The 24,002-nt window shown below is 48.6% G+C and overlaps 2 protein-coding genes across 2 annotated transcripts in view; one reads left to right on the plus strand and one right to left on the minus strand.

Moving 5' to 3' along the window:
• Positions 1-1,439: 1,439 nt before the first annotated feature.
• Positions 1,440-20,757, minus strand: STK11IP (serine/threonine kinase 11 interacting protein). Its single transcript, XM_029959909.1, has 24 exons — positions 20,067-20,757; positions 19,805-20,007; positions 17,657-17,731; positions 17,264-17,359; positions 16,213-16,320; positions 15,924-15,995; positions 15,489-15,618; positions 15,201-15,304; positions 14,322-14,411; positions 13,264-13,305; positions 12,599-12,766; positions 12,215-12,296; positions 11,748-12,110; positions 11,376-11,566; positions 10,282-10,392; positions 9,340-9,535; positions 7,456-7,944; positions 5,869-5,984; positions 5,580-5,677; positions 5,217-5,395; positions 4,883-4,967; positions 4,345-4,427; positions 2,588-2,814; positions 1,440-2,285 (listed from the first exon to the last, which is right to left on the minus strand). Exons 1-24 carry the CDS (start codon positions 20,755-20,757, stop codon positions 2,145-2,147), a joined length of 4,140 nt encoding a protein of 1,379 aa, XP_029815769.1. The 3' UTR covers positions 1,440-2,144.
• The window catches only part of SLC4A3 (solute carrier family 4 member 3), a 33,056-nt gene continuing 28,901 nt past the window's right edge, over positions 19,848-24,002 (plus strand). The window contains exon 1 of the mRNA XM_008922885.2: positions 19,848-19,924. The gene's annotated coding sequence lies outside the window, so the exon portion shown is untranslated. The remainder of the gene's footprint in view (positions 19,925-24,002) is intronic.

The following is a 24,002-nucleotide window of genomic DNA, read 5'->3' on the forward strand; positions in this document are numbered from 1 at the left end:
GGTGAACATAGAACTTACACAAGCTCCTTAAATGGCTAGATGAAAACATAAAACCCTACTGGTCTTTACTGGCTCAGCTTTCTCAAGAGTCCTTCCCTGGACAAAACATGGACTGAGCTCTCTCCCACTTGAGATCTGAGATCACTCCAAAGGAACAGAGAGCAGCAGCCATATGCTGACTGAGGAATAGGGAAGAAAGTGGGATGTGTTGTGACATCTGCCTCAAGATGGCATAGATCTTGTCAATCAAGCCTATAGAAGGCTAGATAAAAATATCACCCACTGTGGGCCTTCAGCAACTCAACTGCCTCTGGAAGCGACAGGAGAACATCTAATAGTACAGCAATTCCAAGAAAGCATCCAACAGTGTGCTGTGAGGTGGCCTTCAGACACAGAAGGGAAACTGAATTTCCCGCTCTCCTCAGGCTATGAGGATGGCATAGATGGGTTTGAGCAGGGAAGGAAACTATCACATCTGTCCAGGGGATCAGTGGGACCAAGTCCCTGCTGTTTTCTTGAAGACAGAAAGTGAAGTCACTGACATCAACTTTGGGCATGTGGAAAGTTGGAACGTCATAGACTGTTGCAAAGAGTTGACATATTAAGTATCCAAAAAAAAACAGGCATCAGGTCACTGAATGTCAAACACATGTCTTTATAAAAATCAAGATCACATTGACATAAAATAGAGGTTTTGTCACCAAGGATTGAACAGTCAGAAAACTTGCCCGAAACTGTGGGTTGAACACTCATAGCAAGACAGAGACATTACTCTGGGAAAAGTGACCATCAGTAAGGTCCCTGCTTGGGGTATCAGATCCCACCTGGCAGCACTTTAATGTAACAAGTCCATTTCTGCCCACCACCACAGGGAGCTTCAGCTGCATCAAAAGACCACACACAGCATCTCACCTTGCTCTTCAATGGCCAGGGCAGAGACCCTATGACACAGCAAACCCTGGCCAGGCAGCAGCATTTTTTGAGCTGCATTTAACTCTATGCAGGAGAAGTTGAGACAAAGTAAAGCCTCATACAGGGAAAAACCTAGGGGCAGGTACTACCACCTTCACAGCCACAGCAGCAACAGCTCCTGAGAGAGGCAAGCCTCTGAGGGTCTATGCAGCCAGTAACCAACATGCTGGGGCAGGAAGGCCATAGGATGCCCACCTGAGGGCAACTGTCCTCAAAGAACACCATAATCAGTACCTCCTGTCAGTATAATGCTATCTGGGTCTTACTCCTTGTTTTCTGCTTGGCAGCCAGGCAGGTGGAGAAGATTAGCCCAGATCCCACCAGCACCCACTCTGAACAGGAAGGGGAGAATGGCTTGAATCCTGTGAGATGCTTGGGAACTCCTAAGGCTACAGCAAAGCTAGTATGGAAGACCTTACAAAGATATTACAGCACTGCAAGAGGATGAAATAAGGAAAACATGACAATTTAATAAATATAAGCTTTTATTACAATAGAAAATAGTAAAACTCATGTTAAAATAGACTCTTCCTTTTGGACTGCTCAGAAAAAGCCTAAGCCTTGCTTTTACCTGCTTGTGCCCACCAAGGTCCTGATCCTTAAGCAATGAGCAACACATTTCTGTGATGAGAACCTCGAGGCTCCTTCCTCCCCAGTGACAGTGAAAGACTACAGCAGCAGACTGAGCTGCACCCCACCAGGCAGACAGGTAAGGGCTCTCTGTGGGGTTGTGTACAATATGCTTCTTTACCTTGTGCAATCAGGCTCCTGTTGGAAGCAGGCAGCTATAGGGAAACAGTGGACGAGGAGGAAGAAGAAAAAAAAAATCATCAGCAGATAATGGTAGCTGTCCTGAGACAGCTAGGAAGGCAGCAAATACACCTCCTAGAAAGACCACAGTGCCCAACTGCCCTTGGGTAGCTTATGCGCTATCCCAGGCAACACCCACCACCTTATCCTTCCATGGCCAGTCCAGTGCAAATGAATGACTGTGCAGTCTGAACCATCGTGTGCTCCTCTCTTCCTCAACAAAAAGGGCCAGGGGCAAGAGTAGAGTAGAAAGCAGAGGCCACAGAACAGCAAGGTCAGATGGGAGTGGGAGACACTTGTGCACCATTGCCAGCACAGCAGTACTCTTGACTCCAAGTCCCGCCTGTCTGCAGCCAGCAAGCTCACTCCAGTGCCTCGTACACAGCCCTCCGTAGCTCGATTGAGAACATCTCCTCCCAGGGACTGCGGATCCACTCCACCAGCTCTACCAGGAGCTCAGGGCACTCTGTGCGAATGTGCCAAGTGCTCTCCACCTTCAGTACCTGGGAGGGAGGAAAGAGAGGGAGGCAAATGAGCAGACTAGCCTGAAAGGCACAGATCAGCACTGAGCCACTATCCCCCAGCACGGGTGCCAGCTCCTCCCAATTCCTCTGTGACCTCTTCCTCCCTCTCTGTTGCCAGCAGTGGAGTGTCCCCACATGACTTTCCACTGTGCTCCCCTGCCTCTGGGGTGCAAGGCCCTAGGTTAGGTTGGGAGATGACAGCCCCAAGACACTCTTGCAGGAACAGGATCTGAGCACAATCAGCCCCCAGCATCTTGACCTCATGACCACCTCCTGGTTACCTCATCATAAAGCATCAGCTTGATGTCACAAGGACAGAGACGATAGGTTATGACATTGCTAATACTGGTGATCGGCTGCTTCTCTTTCAACTGGATGTTGCTCCTAGGACGCATTTCTGCCTCATGGTCTTCATCCAAGGAGGGCAGCACCTGCCACTGGTGATTCTCCTCCAGCAGAAACAGCATGCTTCGGGTGCCCAGCAGGGTCACAGGGAAAGCAGATGCCCCTAAAAGGATATGAGGGAATAGGAGAAGCTTTGCTGAGAGCCTGAGTCACCACAGAATCAGCTTTGCTTTCCATTCTTTCCCTAGGGAAATCCTTTCTAACAGTAGTAACTTGGGTGAACAGCCTTATCCAGCTTGCTGACTGAGGAGGGGAGCAGGGTAGTGAAGTGTGGTTGGGCTTGACCAGCTTATCCAAACTTGTTGCAGGAGCAAGCGTATGAAAGGCCACCACCCAGCAAGCCTTGTCCAGCCCATGTCCTCAAGTGAGGCAGGAAAAGCCACTTGAGTCCTTTGACTTCTTAAACAGCACTTTACTAATCCTCAGTTAAAAGTCAGCAGCTGCAGCTCAAAGGCTGCCTTTTTTGGCCTGAATACGTCTGGCTGCAGATATCTGATGAGTGGAACAGAGAGCACGTAAAGTTTAATACCAAGCTGGGATGTGTCACAAGTATTGGCAGGAAGCAAAGTAGTTTTGATAAACTTTAGGGAACATAAATATAATCCAGCTGACTTCATTGGATGCAAATTAAAAGCACTAGAACTTGGGAAAAAGTTAGGTGCACAAAAATAGGGAACCACTAGCAGAACTGGCTGAGGTCACAAGGGATCACAAGCTGATGCAGCAACATGTTGCCTTTCTCATCACATCTCACTCTTGGGAATTAGTAGGAATATCAGAAATGGGATGTTTAATTAATCCTGTCTACTTGGCAATGAGATCTCAGCTGGAATTGTGTCCAGTTTTGGGCACCATACTCTAAAAGAGGAGAAAACTGTAGAGTTAAGAAAAACACACTTAAAGCTCTCCCTCCAACAGGCTATTTGTTCAGCTCCAGGAGACCAAAAAATGTACTTCCCAGATTCCTTCTGATGGTCGTTCTCTCATACCTCCCCAATGGCCAGTGGTGACCAGGGGTACAAACGCAGCAATCAATTGGTCAGAATGTGATTAGGAGCTAGGTTGCTTTTTTCAGTGTCCCAAGCTAAGATGATATTGGAATTGTTCAGTGAAGACTCAAATCCCAAGTTTAACATATTTGTCCCCCAGCAAGTCCTGCAACAGAACTTAATGGGCTCCAGCAGGCTGCTCCTGTACTATCATCTCAGGTTCTGGACACCTACTTCTGTTTTCCCAAATAAAGGAGCCTTTCAGCAAGTCACACAAACCAGATGTTGTTTATGACCCCTCATCTTTCCCTCAGAACAGGGCAATGATCCAGCCTTCAGATAATCTCCAGCTTCTCAGAAACCATCCCAAGTTGTGTGCAAGACAAACCTGGTGTGCAAGACCAACTTGCTCCCTAGAGCCTACATTTTGATGTAGAAAAGGGCTGGTAAATTCACTGGATGTACAGAAGTATGCTGCTGTCCTACACATCCCAACACTAAAAAAGAGCCCTCATGCCCCCACCCCCCATCTCACTGCTGGATGAATGGCCCAGCTCTTTTCCCACAGACTGTACACTAAAAACACAAGCATGTAAGCAGATAGCACAAGGTATAGGACACCTAGCCACTGAGATCTCCTGTACCTTGGATCAGGTAGGCCAGCAGGTAGAAGAAACAAGTGTCATCTGCAGCTGCAGAATCTGTGGTCTTGGAATCCAGCAGAGGCCTGGAGAGATACAACAGCAAGTGAATCAAGGAAGCACTCTGTTTCTAGCCTAGATTTGCTGAGAATTAGCTACTGTTCACTGCCCTCTTGGGGAAGGGAAGGACCCATCTCTTCCAGATGTTGCAAAAGTCCTCTCTCTGACTACCACCTTGCCAGCTAGGAGTGAAATGCTTCTTGCAGGTGAGAAGGCGGTCCTATGCATTCCTCTTTTTCTCTCCTCTAGAAAAGCTGAAGTTGCCCTGCCTGGCTCAGTCCATGACACCCCTTTGTTCACTCCCTCTGCAGCAGGCACCTGAGACAGCTGCCTTAAACCTGTAACATAGGCCTGGCTGCCACTCCAGGGGTGCCTCCACCTTTCTGCTACCCCGTTTCCAGCACCATGCTTCCCAGAGCCTGCTGGACAAGCAGACATCCCTTTCTGTCTCAAATCCCAACCTCTCACAGTCTGTTCTTACCATAGCCAGTGTTGTGGATTCATTTCCACAGTGGGGATTTCCTTCACCTTACTCCTGTGCTTAGCAGGCAGTTCTTGCATGAGATCTAAAGAGGGGGAGAAGGCAGAGATCTTTTATTGCAAATCCAAGAGCAGTACATAACAGTTCAGGATGCTTCTCTAGTCTTTAGAGAGGCACTGCAAGTTATGATGCCAGTAGGGTTCTCCCACAGCTCTTTTTCTGAGCTGGCCAGAAGCAAATTTCCATGATATATCCAACAATAGCTCTCCTGATAGCTCCCCAAGAGCAAATATTTCAGATCCTGTCCCCTACCCCTCTACAGCTCTACTCTTACTTGTCAGGGTCTGCAGGAACTGGTCACAGCAGCTTTGGCTCCGGATCAGCAGATTGTAGGAGGCTTTCGGATTCTCAAACTCCATTCGCAAACTCTGGTGGCACAGTCCCACTTCCAGATGGGAAATATCAGACAGGTAGTGAGAGTCACTCTTCTTCAGCCAGTCTGCAGGTTGTCCCCTAATCACAGAGCACAGCCCTCAGCTGCAGCAGGCTGCCCCATTTCCTCTCCCACATCAGACTGCAACAGGGAGGTTTGCCAGAAGAGCCTCTGCATGTCACCACACACCTCCAGGGTAAGGTTAGCATAGGCTAACATAGGCTGGCACTACCCAGTTCTCACAGACTTGCTCAGGGTTCTCACCTGATAGCCCCGATGACTTCCAGCACATAAATCTTGAGATCAGAAGCAACCAGGATTGAGAGGAACTCTCCTTGCCGGCCAAACTTCACCATGACCACCTAGAATACATAGATGGTGGGTCATAGCCTTGGCTTGCCCCTTGCCAGTTTACCCACGGAAAGGACAGACTCAAAGACACTTCAGCTCCCTTCACACCCCCCAGTCTCTGGGATGCCACCCCAGCGCAGAACTTGCAGGGTGGCAAGAGGGACAGCTGAAGAGCTTTTGGAGTGGTGCTGTGGCAGCTCACCTTGAGGAAGCACTGGAACTCCTCAGCATTCTCCTCAAAGACCTCCATATCCAGGTACAGCTTCAGGCGATGATCCACTGAATGGAAGTCCCTCGTGTTCAAGATGCCGTTTACAGCTGAGGAGAGCAAAGGGCAGCACTGACACTCTGTCCACTGACCAGGTGCTGCCCAGCCATGTGGAATGGCACCAGGGTAGCAGCATCACCCCCTCTGCACAGCTGCTTCCATCAAGTCTCTCCTCAAAACAAAGGGCCAAACCCAGGGCCTTATAGGCCACAGGTCTCCATGTGGAGATACAAGGGCACTTCATCGCTCTGACACTTGCTTTTTTTCACCTATACAAAGCTTTGATCTAAGCCAGCTTCAAACTATGCTCAGCTGTCTAGTCACAGGAGGACACTGCTTTGCTGCCAGATTTGGCAGGAGGGCAATTCTTTATCACAAATCCAGAAAATCTTTCTCGTTTCAGCTGGGTGTCAGTTCGGGTCAACTTTTTAACTCTGACTTTCATCGTGGCAAGGTTAAAGGGTCCTGAGGAAGACACCAATAAAACTGCTAAAGAACATAATTATGTTTGTCATGCAATTGTATGACCAAATAATTTATACTACAGCCACAATACTGTCTGAGAGTACACACTTCCCAGCGGAGCCTGTTCTCCACCAGGCACACTACACTAATCAACTTCTCCTCAGCAGGAGCTTTTTCATAGGCTGTTTTAAATTGAGACCTTGCGATTTGACCCAAGAGACTGCTTTATTTCTCACACATAAAGTGTACAAGACTGAATATAGCAATCCTAAGCTGTGGTTCTCATCAGCTCTGCTTCAGAGGCACAGCAGTCTTGAAGGGCTGATCTATAGATCATGAAGCTGATGGGTTCACAAATCAGAACTAGACTCAGCTGCAGTAGAGTGATTTGGTGGGCTGGACCAGCTCCACAGCTCCTTTCTAACTTGTTATTCTGTAAATCACAAGCTGATGCCTGGGCAAAAGCAGTCTGCTACATCAGAAATCTAAGGTCTTTCAAAAATCATTTGTGGACCTCCTAGTAACTGCTGTCTTGCATGACAGCTCTGACACAGCCAGCATGCAGTCTCTTGGACAGGCTTTGTCATCTGAAGCTCACAAAAAAGTGAGGAAAGCAAAAGCAACTGTAGATCCACTAATCAGAGCCTCCTACTTACACACCAGCCTCACACTACACTTAAGCCAGAGAATAAATACAGAGAAATTGTGCATACTATTGTCCAAAGGTAATGCTCCAACTGGCAGCTATCGGGTGCCACATGAACCCAGTGTGTCCATAACTGAGCAGAGCACCTTTCAGAACATGACCCTATTACTCAGAGTGTAAGCAATAACAGGGATTAGGAGCTGACTCACTCTTCCCTACCTTCAGGCATGAGGATTTAACAGAGGAGAATGCAAAACTCTGCTCTCAAGAACTATATGGTTACAGCTGCTCATACTTGATGTCCTCCTCTCCATTAAACAGGAGGCAGTGTACCCAGCAAGCACCACTGATAAAGCCCAGTGAATAAGCTGTCCACACCCCCAAACTCTGGACAGATCCTACATACTCACAGGGACTGAGATTCCATGTTTCCTCGGACTCAGAGTTCAAAGAGAGCTGGGAAGGAGTGGGCCCCCGAGAAACACTGTAACGATAGCTTCCCATCAAGCTGCCCCCATTGGTGTCTGTGTGGCTGAGGGACAAGTACTGGCTCTTCATGCCCAGCTCCTTCCCGCAGCCCCCATCTGAACCACGGGAGTTGGAATGAAGAGTGCCTTCAGGCTCACTGCTCAGCTCCGGGGTCCTGGTGCTGTTGGTGGTATCCACCTCCGAGCTGTCCCCGCCAATGTAGAACTTCCCTCTCTCACTGGCCAGGACAGGTGTTTCCTCTGGGCCCTCCTGCTGGCTGTCTCCCTCCAACACAGAGTCTGAGAGGTCCTCACTCGTGCTGTCGGCACCAGGCGGCACAGGTGTGCTGGAGCACACCTCTGAAGGCAGAATGACCACATGGTCACTGGAACAACAGGGACAGGCTATGGGCTCACCAGCTGCTGCAGGATCTGTGGAAGATTTTGTCAGGGATAAAGAAAAGCCAGAGCAGCTCTCCCCTCACAAGGTTTTACTTCCCCCCCTCCTCTGCAAACTACAAGCCCTCCCTTTCAAAGTAGACAATAGTTACAGTCTAACTTGAGCAGCTTGTTGAGCAACTTTGTTCAGAATCATATCCTACATACCTCCCCTCACAAGAAATTCTGGATCAGTGCCAACATCCACATAAAATAGTTCTGCTCAGATTTAGGGTAACCAGCGTGTGCTGTGGTTGCAACTGAAACTACATCAGGGCTTTGGCTTATGACTTTCCTCCACATCCACAGCAGCTCACAAAACCTTTGAAGCCCAAGCTCATGACCAGTCAATCCAACCTTCCTTAGGCACCTCCCTCCCTGGCTTGGTTTATCCTCCAGTCAACCATACCACAAGCAGGCTATGTCCCTTTCCCAGCTGTCCTCATCCCTCCTGACCCTGATTCCTGATGCTCCCTTCACCCACACCAGAACAGACTCCCAGCTGAATCATGGGACTCCTTGGCAAAGCGAGGAAAGTGTCCCAGGGGAAAGTGCTGCAGCCAGGACAGCACTTCTGCCTCCACTGCAGTACTTCAATCCCAGGAACTTTGTCAAACAGCATCATCAAGCCAAGGCTGGGCACTCCCCACTTCAAATATAAAGTGAGCTTTGAAAAACTCAGCAGTCAGAAGATGCCTATTCAGCACTAGCCAAGTCTTAGCCAAAATACCACATCTAGTTTTAAACACCCAAAGAAAAATGTGGACAAATGGGAAAGAGTACAAAGGAGACCAGTAAGAAACCGCATGAATGAAATACGAATGACAAGCAAATTATCTAGAAAGTTGAGCTTATTTAGTATAGAGGACAGAAAACAGGACAAGTTGTGGGGGGAGAACAATGACCCTCAATTACAAAGAAAGGAATGAATTGCTCTCCAAAAGGGCAGCAAGGATGGGTTTACACTTCACAGCCAGGAAGACTTAAGTTAGGGTTAGCCATAGTTTTACCTGAAATACTGGGACATATTCCCTGGAAGCTTCTGTTAGCAAAAGGCCTTTAGAACAATTAAGTCTCTGTGGCAGAAATGACTACATGACCTTTAAGGCCCCTCCCAGACTCCAGTTTCCAGCACCCCTAAGTTCCCCCAGACTCCAGGCCCCCAGAACAGAAGTGCTGTTTGCCTAACCTTAAACCAGTGGCTTATACAAGGCAGGCTCTTCCCAGTCCAAGTAGGTCAAGTGAGAGTACATCCCACAACAGACTTTAATTCCAGCACAGCCAAGGCATCACCTCCTTCTATACATTCCATGCTCTGCACCACAGCTGCCACTCTGAAAATCTGCCTGGGCATTACCAAGCATCCTTCTCCTAGACACTAAATCCCACCTTGCTTTGAGGCAACTAGGGGCTCCAGGATTTTGGTGTCTCCAACCTCTGAAGGATAGGAACCTTGATGCCAGGAAGCCAGGGACTGTGAAAACTCCCACTTGCATTTCAGGCACTGGAACTTTGTTGATCCCTTCTCCTGGTCCCGATTTCGCCGATTCTCCTCAACAGCTGGGGACAACACTTCAAGGACATTCTAAAAGTAGCAGCACAAGGAAAAGACTGTTAGCAGGGAGCTATGATTGTCCTAATAAAACCAAGCTTCTGACATCAGCAAGTTTCTTCACATGCCTCACTACAGCATTTTAGAGTGTGAAGGGTACAGGGACTTTCACAGGTGTGCAAGACTTGCCAAGGGCACGGAACTTCACTGCAGAAGACCAAGAGAACCTGTTTTTGCAGGTCTGTGCCTTGAATCTACGTACTGACAGGCTCCCTCTGGAACTCTAGTCTCAAAGGTCCCATCTATTTGTGTCTTCTCTTAACAACTTGTTTAAACATACTTAAACAGTATCCTAAGAAAAATGCTTGGGTTAGAGACCAGAGTCTCTACAGCAGCTGTGTGGACCAGAGCTGCCATAGCACTGACATTCACTGTCTAGAGGGCTAAGTACAGGCTGGCACATCACTCAGAACACACGAAACATTATGCTGCACATGCACAGTACATAACAATCACTAGCTTGACTACAAACTTTTCACCCCAAAAGAAAGAAAGCTGCAAGACTTTCCCCTTGAGAGCACCCTTTATGCTGCAGGAGCTTCACTGCCCACAGCCATGCTCACAGGGCCCTCCACAGGTCATCTGTGCAGCAGAAGAAATCCCAACAAGCCAGACATGGGCAGCAGGTGCTCATGTGTTCTGAGAACAGCAGCCCTTTGCTGGCTGGAAGAATCCAGTGTCCTGCAGTAACACTGCCCCCCTTCCCAGGCCTTCCCCACCTGTAGACACTGCTCTGGGCAGTCATCAAGCACCACATATTTGCGCTTCTGCCGGTCCTTGCGAATGTAGCTGAAGTGCAACGTGAGGACAGGGAAAACTCGCTCCAGGTCCTGCAGGAGACAGAAAACACCCGTTTTAGGAAGAGGAAGCAGTTTTCAGTATACAGACCACATTTGTTTGCAGCCAGCTGAAACATGGCCATACAAGCACTTAATTTAGTGAGCCCTGAGCAGCCCTCCATAGCTGATAGCATTTGGGAGTCTGGTAAAATGGGCATAAACAAAAATAAACAAATATAAAGCAAACAAGTGCTGACAACACTTGTGTTGAGTGCTCGAAAAATTGCAGGAGTGCTTGAAACTTACAACAGTAACTTTCAAGGCTTAGAACAAATCATTTCAAACAAAACACGTTTTCATGAAGGTATTTCAGAAGAATATCAAGCCACAAACATTCAAAAAGGCACAAGGGCAGGATTTAAAAATGAGTTGGAGCTTTTACAGAAAGCAGTATTGGAGAAACCTGTAAACATGTCTGTGCACAGACTGAATGTTAAAATCCTACCACAAGGAAAAAGACATTTCCAAACCCCCTTTCTAAAGAACCACAAAAGCCAAACAAGGCTGGTAGTGCTAAAGTGTGCACCTAGACCAGATGGCAAACTGCCCACTGAGCTACCAGGAGTTTTCTAAACATCAGAGTTAGCTCAGTGCTGCACTAGAAACTGTGCAATCCACAAACAGTCCTCCAAGGCCAGGGTGATATCCCAGTGAGGAATGGACAAGAAGGAGGTCACCATTTCATCTCAGTCCTCTTGAGAAGTCTCTCATTCTTGCATACTGGAACAAGTTCAGCCATTGTCTTTCAGCTTTGGAATAAATTTGATGCTGGTTTCTGCTGCATTATTGCAGGTACTTTAAGCAATACAGATGCTCTTAGATACATATGCATTGGGTGGAAGAGATGCTTTTTCAATCAGGCTTTGCATGAGCTAGGAAAAGACCTGCAGGATTCTCTGACAGAAGCCCAAATGCAGAATGCTGGCCCAGCCAGTGAGTAAGATGACAAAGGCTCACACAGAGGCATAACTCACCATTCTCTTCCAGCTCAACTCGGAGGTCTCCACATTCTGCAGGCATTTCAGCTCCAGCTTGTGGAGAACTCTGGCAGCCTTCAGTTCCACCTCAATCACATGCTTAGCTGTGACTCGCAGGAAGATCCAGTCTGGCTCTGGGTCCCCTTCACCTTCTATTTGGCTCACCAGCACTGGCTGGCACAGGTCCACTGCCAAGCAAGACACAGTACAGGTCAGCACATGTAGCAGGCCTTCAGGCCCGCTGGGCCAAGGTCCTTAGAATTCCCACAATAGTGGGCAGCATGATAAAGCTTCAGAGATATCATATTTGATTCATCTATTCTGTCATCATCCAAGCCCTCAAACACAGCAGTGAAAGGACATGTTTACCTTCTGGCTTCTCTTCTTCCTCTCCTAGCATTAGCTCATCTGCCTCCTCTTCTCCTCTCTGTTCTCCCTCCTCAGGCTCATCCAGCTGTACTTCAGGCTCTTCCTCCTTCTCAGTGTCATTCAAAGGAGGAGAGGATTCCTCCTGGGCTATCTGGGGTTTTCCTTGCTCTAGGTCAGAGCTCTCACTCTGCAAGTCCATGGCAGCAGGTCTGCCTGCGATCTCATCTGCAGAACGGCTACGGGAGATGACAGGTACTTGGTCGTGCTCCTCCAGGTGTCTCTTGTACTGCAGCCAGTCAGCACCAAAGCGATCCCTGAAGCTGGCCAAGCGCTTCATCTCCTTCTGATGCTGTAGGACCAGGCCTGCAGACAGAAAACTTGGGAAGCATGAAAATAGTTACCAGGCCAGAATACTCCTCTTACTGTGGGCAGTTCAGCTGCTATGTTACTAAGAAGACAAGCCTCACCAGCAGAGAGAGGTAATGCCTGGGGCTCATGTTCCGTGTCACTCGGCTCTGAAATACTCGCTCTACGCACTTTGATTTTACCCTGGAAAAGGCAAGGTAAGAATAATTGGGAGGGATCAGAACAACCAAAACAGCATCTGATGAGGGGCTCTGCCAAACTGAAGGGTTTATAGATGTTACAGTGTAGAAGCACACCATGAAACATTTTACATGGTATATCAAGACTGATGTTAAGCCCAGCCTGTTCCTTAGACACAGCAGTGCAGAGGCTCACTAACCAGACAGTACCAGACCATATCCCACTGCACGAGGCTTTCACGTCAAGGCAGCCCCTTCACCCAACATGCCAGCTACATGGCTGAGAAGTTATGTCAGTTCCCTGACCTTGCTTTTCTTCCGAGGGAGCCTGACAGCCACATTCTCTGCTGGGGACTGACTGTCACTGAAGTCTGCAGCACATGAACTCTCCAGAGCACTGCGGTCCAGTGTGGTCTTCTCTGAGGTAGAAGTGTGGATGGACTGTGACACACTTTGCACAAGTCTTGGAAGGTGCTAAAGTAAGAAGAAAAGACCATTGCTGGCTGAGTGCAAAGGGCAGACAAGGTGACCAAGCCACAACTCAGGCTGATAACTTCCCCATCCCTCACCCCAAACTTTCACCATCTCAGTCAAAGTAGTGACAATAGATCCTGCCTGATTGACTGGATTGTTTATCACAACCACTCTGATTTAACTCTCTGCCTTTTTTAAAGCAGATGGGAAACTGATAACAGTTTGTTTTGCTGACATGTAGTTCAAGTGTCAAGCACCAGACAGCATCTGAAGAGGAAACAGGCAAGGTTCCAAGTCCTGCAAAGCTACATAAGCCAGAATAAGTTTCACTGGCCAATTCCAACAATTACTAGGAATCAGCATGGACTGAGACAAAATGAGCTATGTCAAAGTCATGGCAGCCCATATAGATTTAATGGGACACATAACAATGCAAAAACCTGTCAGAGTTCCCAGTCCCAAAGCCAGTAAGATCAGTTTTTAACAATTATACTTACCATTAGGTCCGAGGAAGAGAGTGGCTCCCCATCCAAGAAGAACTGTAATTAGAGACCCATTTGCAATCAGATTCCATTTGGCTGGCACATACTCAGGACAACTTCTGCTGACTCCTACTCCCCTTCAGGCCACCCTAGGGTTGGGATCCCTGGCACAAAACTGCAAAGAGACAACCCTGTTCCTGCCTATCCATCACTCCTTTAATTGTAGCCACCTGACCTAATTGCATACAAGGCCAGAAGGGACCATTGTGGTCTTCCTGTTTACACACTTTATGACTTCTAGAAACATATCCAAGACAGTTCACAGAAGAGCTACAACAGATTATTCTGCAACAACTCAAATTGTTTTGAAAGGCACTCACTTTCAAAGCTTGTACCCGACTTCTAGCCTGAATCCACCTAGCTTCCAGTAACTTGAGCTCAGGGAAAGCTTTTTCCAAGATGCAGTTTGAAGACAATGAATCCAGCCATTTGCCACTCATATGAAAGGGCAGACCAGCTCTGGAACACCTCTGACCCTTAGCAAGTAAGTTTACTTTGTTAAATTGCCAGAACGCTGGCTTTGTTGGCTTCTTTATTTGAAATGAGATTACCAAAAACTGGCCTAAGCACTGGAGTGCAAGGGAACAGTGATGACACCTAGCTGAGAGCAGAGTGATGGGGAGAAAGAAAGAGGTGGCCGTGGCAGTACACACTTAGGTAAAGCGGGCCAAAACTGTGAGTTCCTTCTTTGCGCAGTCCAGCTACATAGTTACTATTTAGCAGGAAGAGAGTAAAGTTTTGAAACCATCAGTCAGCAAAAGCGAAGACATACTAAGATATGAGGTCTTGCAAACTTGAGATCAGTATTCAACTCTGCCTGGTCAGTGCACCACATAAAAATTTAAGGATACACTACTCTATATAAAAAAAAAAAAAAAGGCAACCACAAAACAATCACCACTGTTACACCACTGGAATAAATTTACAAGTTTCTTTTTCCACACTTGCCCCTGAGTGTCAGAACACCCTACACCTTCAACAGCAGGGGCAGAAGGCACATGGCTAATACTCACATTGGAGGAGGCTGCCCTAGGAGACAGATGCACAATGGCTGCAGATCGGTGATTTTGATGGAACCATATCGGGTTTCCCTCTAAATGCAGCTGGGTGGGGGAAATAGACAAACTGTTATTAGAAGCAATATTCTATACCCTAATCTATTCTGCCTGCAGGCTTCAGTCTTTCTCTCTGCCTTGGGAAATATCCTTGCAGTGAGACAGTAACCAGGCCAGGAGAGGACTAAGCTTTTACAATGCTTCCTGAAATTAGTTCAGCAAATAGAAAAGGAGATTAAAGGACTTCCTACTCATGCCCCTAAATTATTATGAGTTTTTCAGTACTGACTCTGAGAAGTGTTAAGAGAACAGTCCTTTGCAGGCCCAGAGAAGCTGTGGATGCCCCATCCCTGGAAGTGTTCAAGACCAAGCTTCATGGGACTTTAAGCAACCAGGTCCAGTGGGAGGTGTACCTGCCCATGGCAGCGAGGATGGAACTAGATCTTTAAGGTCCTACCAACAGAAACCACTTTCTGATTCTATAATCTTCTTTCACAAGCACTATAGTGACTGCAGTGATCCTCCTTCAGACTTCTCTGAACATACAAATTCACAACAGGACTATGGGAGGATCTTCACTGAACTTGATAGTGTTAAAATCGGACAGAAGGAGCAAGGAAGTGGGGATGAATATACGTAAAAGCTTGAGCAGGGGTCACCAAAACTGAAGGCTGAAATACAGGTATCTAAGGCTCCCCCATCAGTTTCACACATTAAAATTAAATGCTCAGGAGTTGAACTTATCTTTCAAAACTTTCTTCTTACCACAAAGTCTCCATCTTGCACACCCTGATCATGAAATCTCTAATCTACCAACCCATCAGGCTTTATGCTTACTTTTTTTAAACAGTGCAGAGTGGACAATGGTGCCAAGTGGGCATGTTCCAGCAGCAGGTTATAGGCCACATCAAGGTGCTGCAGATTCACAAGCTGCTCCACCCCTGTGAATAAAGCAAGAAACCATCAGCATGCTAGAAGATATAACTTAGCAACCTCCCACCTATCCCTCTCACCCAAAATTGAACCCTAATAAAAATAGTTGTGCCCAAGATTTCAAGTTCTGTCCCTTCTCAAGGAAGATGGAAAGGCCTCAAGCTCAGAAGTGCTCCTCCCTTGTCAGCTCACCATTAATGCTGTCGAGCTCATTGTTGCGCAGGATCAGAGTCACCAACTTGGATCGGCTGAAGATGCCAAGGTTTGGCACCTTGGACAGGAAGTTATAAGCCAGATTGAGGTACTCTAGTTCTGTAAGGGTCTGTTCAGAGAGAAGAGCAGCACCAAATCAATTGGGAACCCAGCTCAAAGCCTGACCCTGAACTCAAGACAGGGCACTAGCTTCGACCATTTTTTCCATTCCAACAAGGTCAATAACAAGTGAGTTTCTTAAGATTGTTTCTGCAGAAAGACTGATGTTCACATTGGGTGTGGTTTGTCTAAGGGCACTCAGCATGATCTAACTGCTTTACAAAATTTGCTAGGAGCAGCTTTCTCCTTCCTCATCAACTTCAATGGAGCACAGAAAAGGACTGGACATGGATTGAACTACCAAAAGACACTCACCGTTAAATAGTGCTCACAATCCTGGATCTTGTTATGACTCAAATCCAAGACCCTCAGAGCATTTAGTAATTGCTGAAGGACAAAAAGATTAGGGTTAGATCTAGATCAGATCCTACAAATGTCTCAATTGCAGTACAAAAAGCCTGCCCTGCTGGGAAAGGCCAGCAAAATTAACTCTGCTCACTTCCTCCCACCCAGATCTAGCAGCATCAGCAACGGCAGGCCCAGCTCTTGGCTGTGATCATCTCCTTTCTTCCCCTCAGTCATGCAGGAAGGATGCCCCACTCACCAGCGAGTCATCCAAGGCAGTGATTGAATTATAGCTGAAGTTTACAGTCTGCAATTCCAACCACGGGAGAGCACAGCTCAGATCTCCACCACATGCTGAAATGATTTCCTAGGAAGAAAAGAGGAGTCATTCCTTGGTGAGTACTAGCTGTTACACTAACAGCAGAGGAACACAGGAGAACAGTCAGTCCAGAACAAGGCTGACATACTGTGTTTTACAGACCTTGCCTTGCTTACAGAACCAATGAGTTTTATGCCACTAAAGCAAGTATTTGGAGGTGGTGGGAATCCCATGGCTAGATGTTTAGAAAGAAGGGAGATGCTTTTGTTTCCTGCACTAAAGTGGCAATAGTTAACCTAACTTGTTAGAATTCTTAGGCTCGGAACACTAAGCACAAAGATTCATACTAACAAAACCTTTTTCAGACCTCCATCAAAGCAAAAGCAAGTTAAACACTTGTGTTCTGACAGACAAAAGAAGCTCTCAAAGCACTCCCTATCAGCAGCTCCTGTTCCCCAGCAGGCAGCTGCTTCTGTGCCCCAGACAGAAACCCAGAGCCCCACAGACAGCACGGCCCACGCCACTCAGTTCTCCATGGCTGGAGCTTGCCTTCACGTCTCGGAAATCCGCTGGGCAGCAGTGCAGATAACATACCAGAGCACAGCATTTCCTCTGATAATCAGCTCTTATTTAAGGCTGCTGAGGTACGATGAAATAAACCTTGACCAGCTGCAGGCCTTGAATGTGGAAACGGCCAGATACACAGAGCTGTCAGACCTAGCTGACATGAATATTGTCTGGAGCCAGGAATTGTCAAGAAGTGAAGAAGGAGAATACAGAGCCCATGTGTACCCAAGCAGGGAATACTTCAACACTGCTTGAGACAGGAGTAGAACCTCAGAATGTGGAAGGGAGAAAAAGCCATACACAACATGCATGGATGGATGGAAGGGTTAACACTGTCTCCTATATCTTCCCTGTGTGAAGGGCTGTAGGATCAAGATAGCCTTTCTCTTGCGATTTTCCCCATGAGCTGTGTAGAGACACTCACCTCCAGTGTACTGATACATTTGCAACACGTTAGAGATTCCAGCTGAGAATAGACAAATCGCAGTCCCCGGAGGCAGTGTGGAGGGACAGACCTCAACTACAGCAATGATGAGAAAGCAAGGACAACATACATCAAAATATTACAGTATAAGAGCAGCTCACATCTGTAAGAGTTCTCCCACTTCCATGCTGCAGCCTCCCTCTCTGACATTCCAGCCTTTGCTCATACCCAAGTTACACCCCAAGCACGTGTTACATGAGTTTAGACTTAGCTTTTTAGGGAAGCCACAAAAGCCTACCCAATTTTTAGGAGTAGAGGCATTCTGCAAACACAAAACTAGTCACGAAAAGCCAAACAGCAAGACTCAAAGCCAGTCCTGCCCCCTATACTTACTTCTAGATGCCGGAGGGACTTGAAAGGGAAGATCTTCACAGCAGATTGTAAAACACAGTTTGGAACATGAACAAGCTAGAGAAATGAGAATAGAAGTCTCATGTCAAGCTTGATTTGTACTGCAATACCACCATCCTGACGCACCAACTGCAGTACTTTGAACATGCTCCCCCTCCAGCTTGGGTATTCACTGACAAGCTCTCCCCCAGTGCTGGTAGCAACACTGTCTCCCAGCCCCATAGCATGATAGAGGTCAAAAAAAATAGCATGTTAGCAAGCACTGTCTGGCAAACCACAGAGCTCCTCTTCATCTCCTCTGTCCACATGGCTTCACCACTTTCAGCACCACTGGGAGGTCTGACAGCTGGAGTCCTCAATCAGCCACCACTAGCAAATCTACTAAAGACAAATCTAACTGCTGGAGCTATGTTTATTGAGCAACTGAGCTGAACTAGCACACTGGTGGGAGGTGTGCACGTGCATTTCACTACAAGAGGCCAAATAAGGCAAATCACAAGCAGATACAACGGAAAACAGAGCTGGTCTCCAAGACACCTGTTAGTATTAGACTGAGGTGCCTGCAAATCAACTCTGCATTCCGTGGTGCAGCCACAGGCCTTTCACCACAGGGCAGTTACAAACACAAACACAGTTTGTGTTCATGTACCAAAAAGCAGTTTATTAAATTTATTAAATTATGCTTTCTATGGACAATGCAGAAACAATATTTCAGGCTGCTATTGAAAGTGAGTAATGAAGTAGTTAACACCTCCACTGTAGACAGCAAAGTACAACCAGAGAGACCATCTCTGCCAGTTACATCCATGTTCCCGCAGAAGTGACTCATCAGGTGCAGAACAGACATTCCAAGGCCTCATCACCACTATTGCTTCCAAGCCCTGGCAGCAATGAATCACTGCCCACTGCCTGCCAGCACCAATGCTGCCCATTGAACAAGAGCATCTGTAGGGGAAGCTTGTGCTGGGAAGCTCTAATGATCAGTTTTAGCAAAGTTTCTTTCAGATGCCATTCTTGCTGTATGTCTTGATCATCTCCTCTTCTTCCACTACCTTAAAAATCTGATCAGGCTGCTATAAATTATTAACTTCTCCAAGTAAATCAGTTACTAGACAACAATAAGCAGCTTTCCCTTCTTTACAGGCTTATTACAGAGAGAGCCCATTTTCTGGTTAACACAAGAACTCACCACAACATCCTCCTGATTGCAGTGTCCCTCCCTGCCTCCTCCTGCCAGGACACTCATGTTTCTCCAGAGGCTCTGGGCCCCACTCCAGTCTCCACATTCAGTACACTGCTACAAAATCCTCCCAACATTCTCTCTAGTCTCACGGGGAAAACACTTTTAAAGACATCACAGATTGTAGTGCTTAGTCACAACACCTCCTGAGCACCAGTGTGGAACCTAAGAACAGCTGCCAATTCCCCTTCCCCTTTCAGGCCCTTTCACCTCTACTACCCTCCCAGCAGTGCCCCAGTGCCGAGTAGAATCATGTGCAGCCTTGTAGCACGTGCCACCCTTCAAAAACCTCTCTGAAGAGTTCCTAGAGCTGTACTTTTATCTTCATTACATACTTGTTAAAATTAATGAGGATAAGTTACTAGCAGTGTCCCATGCTGTGAAATCAATCAACAAGAACCACTGCCCAGGCAGGAGCATGTAAAACTCCAAAGTAAGCAGCAGATGGTCTCAGAGTAGCAGGTGTGTACACTGCCTAACTAACCCCTCTGCTCTGCTGCCTTGGGCAGATCAATCACCACTCAGGGAGCACTCGGCTGTGCTCGGCTGCCAGATACTGCCTGAATTGCTTGAGCATTTCAGGAAATAATAATTTCCCAACAATGACACCACTTTACCAAGGTCAGAAGATAATTAACTCCTTCTGCCCCTGTTTTTAACTCCAAGAAACTTTCTGCTGAGCTGCAAGGCTGATCCTAGGTAAATTAGCTATAGACTATCGTACTGAATGAACTATGACTCCACGCAACGACCCTGTGAGAGCCACCCGACCCACTGAGCACACACACGCCAGACGGGGGCCATGGGCAACAGAGGAGGCCGTTTTGAAGCTGTGCCTGCCCCCTCCACCGGCCGGCCCTGCAGCACCCCCGGCCCCGGCGTGTACGGACCTTCAGGGAGTGAGTCTTCTGCAGGACGTCGAAGAGGAACTGCGCCTGGAGGATGGCGGCAGTCTCGGCAGGGTGCGAGGGCAGCGCCACGAAGCCCCGGTTCTGGTTGCGGGAGCCCAGGTGATGCTCGAAGACCTGCGTGAGGTGCTGCAGGGTGGGGGTGAGCAGCGTCAGCGTGCTGGAGCCGTCCAGGACGAGGTCCCCTGCAGGGAAGGGGAAGGCAGGGCCGGGCCGTGAGTGCCCACACACCGGGGGCACCGACACGACCGGTCCCAGCGAGGCTCGGGCGGGCCGCCACTCCCCGGCGTCTGCAGCCAGCCGCGCCCAGGCCGCGCACTCAGGCGTTCATCGCCGCCGCCATCTGCGGCGGGAGGCCGAGGCGGCGAGGTGAGTGGAGGTGGCCCGGCCCGGCCGGGAAGCCGCCCCGCCGCCTTACCCCGCGTGTACCCGCCGCGCCCTTCCGCCGCCCCGGCGCGCGGGCCGCCGCTCACATCCGGTTGCCATGGAGCCCGCCCCGGCGCCCCCTCCCGCGCGGCGGGGCCCGCGCCCCCCTCGGCCCCGCCGGCCCCCCCGCGCCGCCGCCCCGCAGCCCCCCGGTAAGCGGCGGCGGCCCGGCAGCGGCGCGGGCGGCGCGAGCGGCCGGCGGGAGGCGCGGGGGGCAGCGCCGCCCGCCGCCAGCGCGGCACGGCACGGCACCGGCACGGCACGGCAACGTGTCGGCGGAGCCGTGGCGGCGGGGCTGGGGGCGCGCGGCGGCGGCGGGGCGCCTCTCCTGCTCGGCGTGCGAGGTACGGGGCCGGGGAGGGGGTGGGTCCCCGCGTCTTGCCTCTGCGCTGCCCCGGCTGCAGCAGCCCCGCCTGGCTGCCTTTCCCCAGCCCCGTGTGCGGGGCGCTCCGATGCTGCACGGTGCGTGGGGCGGTGCGGGTGGCTGCACGGTGCGGGGCATGGTTCATGGTGCATGGCATGGCACGGTGCGAGGCGGTGCATGGCGCGGGGCACGGCACCGCACGCAGCGCAGTGCCCGGTGCTGGATGCGACGCGGCGTGGAGCAGTCCCGCGCTCGGCACGGCACGGTACGTGGTGCAGTGACCCCAGTGCCTGCCTATGTCCCTTCCCTCCTCCGGCTGTACGTGTCTCTGTCAGAGCCGTCCGTGTGTCCAGTGGAGGGATTGGTCCTCGTTACTGTCTGGACTGGGTTTTGTTCCGTGTGTTCGTGTATGTGTCTGTGAGCTGCATCGGCTCCGTCCTGTCTGGTACCTCTGTGAAGGGCCTCTGAGGTAGAGTCACGGAACAGAGCCGGTGCTTCAGGAGTGAATGGCTGTGGTGGTTCATCCAGGGTAGTTGACTATAGGATTCATTGAAATATTTAAACCTTCTGAAGTACTTGTGTAATATTACAAATTTCAACATAGCCATGTGGTAAAGAGATCCACAGGTTAAATCCTTTATGCCTGGAAACTTTGTGTGTTTACTGTCTTGTGTTGCCTTTGCGTTCTATTATGTGTGTTCATTTCTCTGACGTGTCAGAGGAGAGGTAGAGGCTGTGCAGCCCACTCCTGTTTTGTTTGGCTTTGAGGCTGTGACTGTCAGAGCAGCATTCGAATGCTTTGGTGTATGCAGCAGCACCCCTCCTGCTCCTCTCCTCCATGGCAGGCTCATCAGTATGTCTTTACAGAAAAGCTTCCCAGGCCTCTAATCCTTCTCCTTTGTGAGCGCTTCCCATCTGCATCTATTAGCCAGAGTCCCTTCTCTTCCTCTATCCTCAAACCAGCTTTGCCCCCATGGCTTTATCCCTCCCTATCTTAACATCTACTCCTAGTCTAGACGCTCCACAGCTAAATTATACTCAGCTGATGGCCAAGGGATTAGGGAAGAGCTGAGGAGATGGATGCGTGTCCTGATGGCTGTCTCCACGCAGCCCCTTGCCCATGGAGCTGGGGCAGCCCCTTGCCCACGGAGCTGCCTATAGTGTTACGAGCTTATCTTTGTTGCAAAGGGGCAGTGTGACCTGCTTGCCTCTGCCCCTCGAAGATGTGCGTTTTTCACAGCAAAACAGGGAAGCTCCTACACTGGCATCGTGAGGCAGCCTTTGGGGTCGGGGAAAGCCCCTCTGGAGTCCCTGTGAGCAACATGTGGGACATACCATAGCTGCCAGAACTGCAGGGATGTGCCTGCTTGCTTTCCTTCAGCATCTGTTAAGCCTAGATGGTCAGTATGATGGTCGGTACAAGGTACGGTCATTTAGGTGAGCCAGTTCTGTTTACTGATGTGTTTGTGGAGAGAGCAGGGATATGTGAGTGTGCACAGGTTGGCAGACTGTGGATTTTTCTGGACACCCTTTGAATCTGGCCTGCTGGCATGATGCTTTTATTACTGAAAATTACTTCCAGCGGGAATGCTGAATCATGTACTCCCCATAACCAGGAGATACAGTGGAATGAAGGTATCAGTCATTTGCTTTTATTTAGTGGTGTTTGGTTGGTTGGTTTTTTTGTGTTTTTTTTTTTAGTTTCCCATTTTATCTTGTATTCTTATGGCAGCCCAGGCAGTGATACCAGCAGGCTGGGCACTTCAGCATGATGCATATTAGCAGTATTCTCCCTGATATTAGTTTTAAGTTTCTATTTTAAATTTTAACCCATTCCTAAGTCTCTTTGTGAAGGGCTGCCTGACAAAAAAAATTAAAAAATCTTTACTTGTGTTTTACACTCTTGAGATCTTTCCAGACTGCTGGTTTGTCCCCTCCCCGTCTTAGTCATCCCATATTGTGCTAGACAAAATTAGCTCCTAACCTTTCCTTATAAATCATTTTCTCTAGCCCACTGGCAATTTTTGGTCGCTCTTCTCTGAACTCCATCTGTTGTGGGTAATAGAAAAGCCCGGCAGGATCCGACTAGGTGTCCATCCAGCCTTCCTCCAAAGGTGGCACAGAGTAAGGAGCAAGTGGCCTCTAGCGGCCAGCCATCAATTAATGTACCAAAGGGAAGCAGCAGTGCTCCCAGGCTGTGGACTCTCCATTCTTCAGAAAGCAGGAGAGCTGGTAGGGTTAGGATTGGAGAACATGCCTTCCATCCTCACCTCTCTCCTTCCCAAAGAGGCAGAGCCTCCAGACAGCTCAGCCCTCAGCCCCTCTGGCTTGGAGCACCCACACATCTCATCCTCCTTTCACGGGGTGGCAAGTGGAGCATCTATGGAAACCCTGTGGGTACCTCGCGGTCCCTCTGAAATTTCAAAGCAAGTCCCCAGGGCTCTCATACTTCTAGTACAACTGTCTGGCTTGTAGTTGTTCACCAGCATCATTAGAATGACATAGCTTCAGCATAATTCAGAATACGCTGAATTTGGTGGGTAAAGAAAGACTAAGTGGATTTTCCCTCCCTTTTAACTTCATTTAGGCAGTCAGGCAATAGTTTTAAACTCAGTGTAGCGTCTTGCAAATCTAGTGTCAGCAGAACGCATTGCATCCAGCAATTCTCCCAGACATGGGTTTCCTCCCTCCCAGAGCACAAATGCCCCTGAGAACCTCTGCTTTGCTCCAGACATACCTGAGCTTGACCTGAAACAAAGCACAGTGCTTCACAACGCAGCTGATAGGTTTTAGTTTCCTTCAGAGGCCCCACGAGGCACAGTGGGACAGAGGTGGCACAGAGGTGGAGCTGAGCATTAGCATTTTTTTTGTTAAGTTATCATTTTGCTAGTTTTTAGGGATTTTGCCTCTACAGGTGCTGCTGTCCAAAGCCCCATCATCCTTTTACTCCCTCAAGTAATTGCGCTTGTAACACATTTTTGCAGACAGTCTATAGCTATGAATGTTCTGTTCCTTAAAAATATTCAATCCTTTCTTTAACAGACGTGATGCCATGGCCCTACAGAGTGAGGTTCCCCTACCAGGTCTTCCTGCTGGAATAAAATGTTCCTTGCCTTTAGTTTCAAATGTACTGCTGTTTGTTTTCGTGGAATTATACCCTCTTCTTGAGTTAAATGCAAAAGAAAATAAAAGCCTTATATTACCCTTTTCTCTATCTTGTCTTCTACTAAAAGGCAACTCAGTTTCTGCCTACAGATGATTTCTAGACCTTTCTCCTTTTTTTTCTACTATCTCTCTTGGAACCTTTTTGCTCTATTTTTCTTGGAAAACAGGGTTTGAAGTTGAAGATTACAGCTTAAGATCTACAGAGTGGATTAGGTGTTTTAATTC

The sequence above is a fragment of the Manacus vitellinus genome, unplaced genomic scaffold (assembly GCF_001715985.3).
Source record: "Manacus vitellinus isolate BGI_N305 unplaced genomic scaffold, ASM171598v3 scaffold_22_pilon, whole genome shotgun sequence".
NCBI classification, from domain to species: Eukaryota; Metazoa; Chordata; class Aves; order Passeriformes; family Pipridae; genus Manacus; species Manacus vitellinus.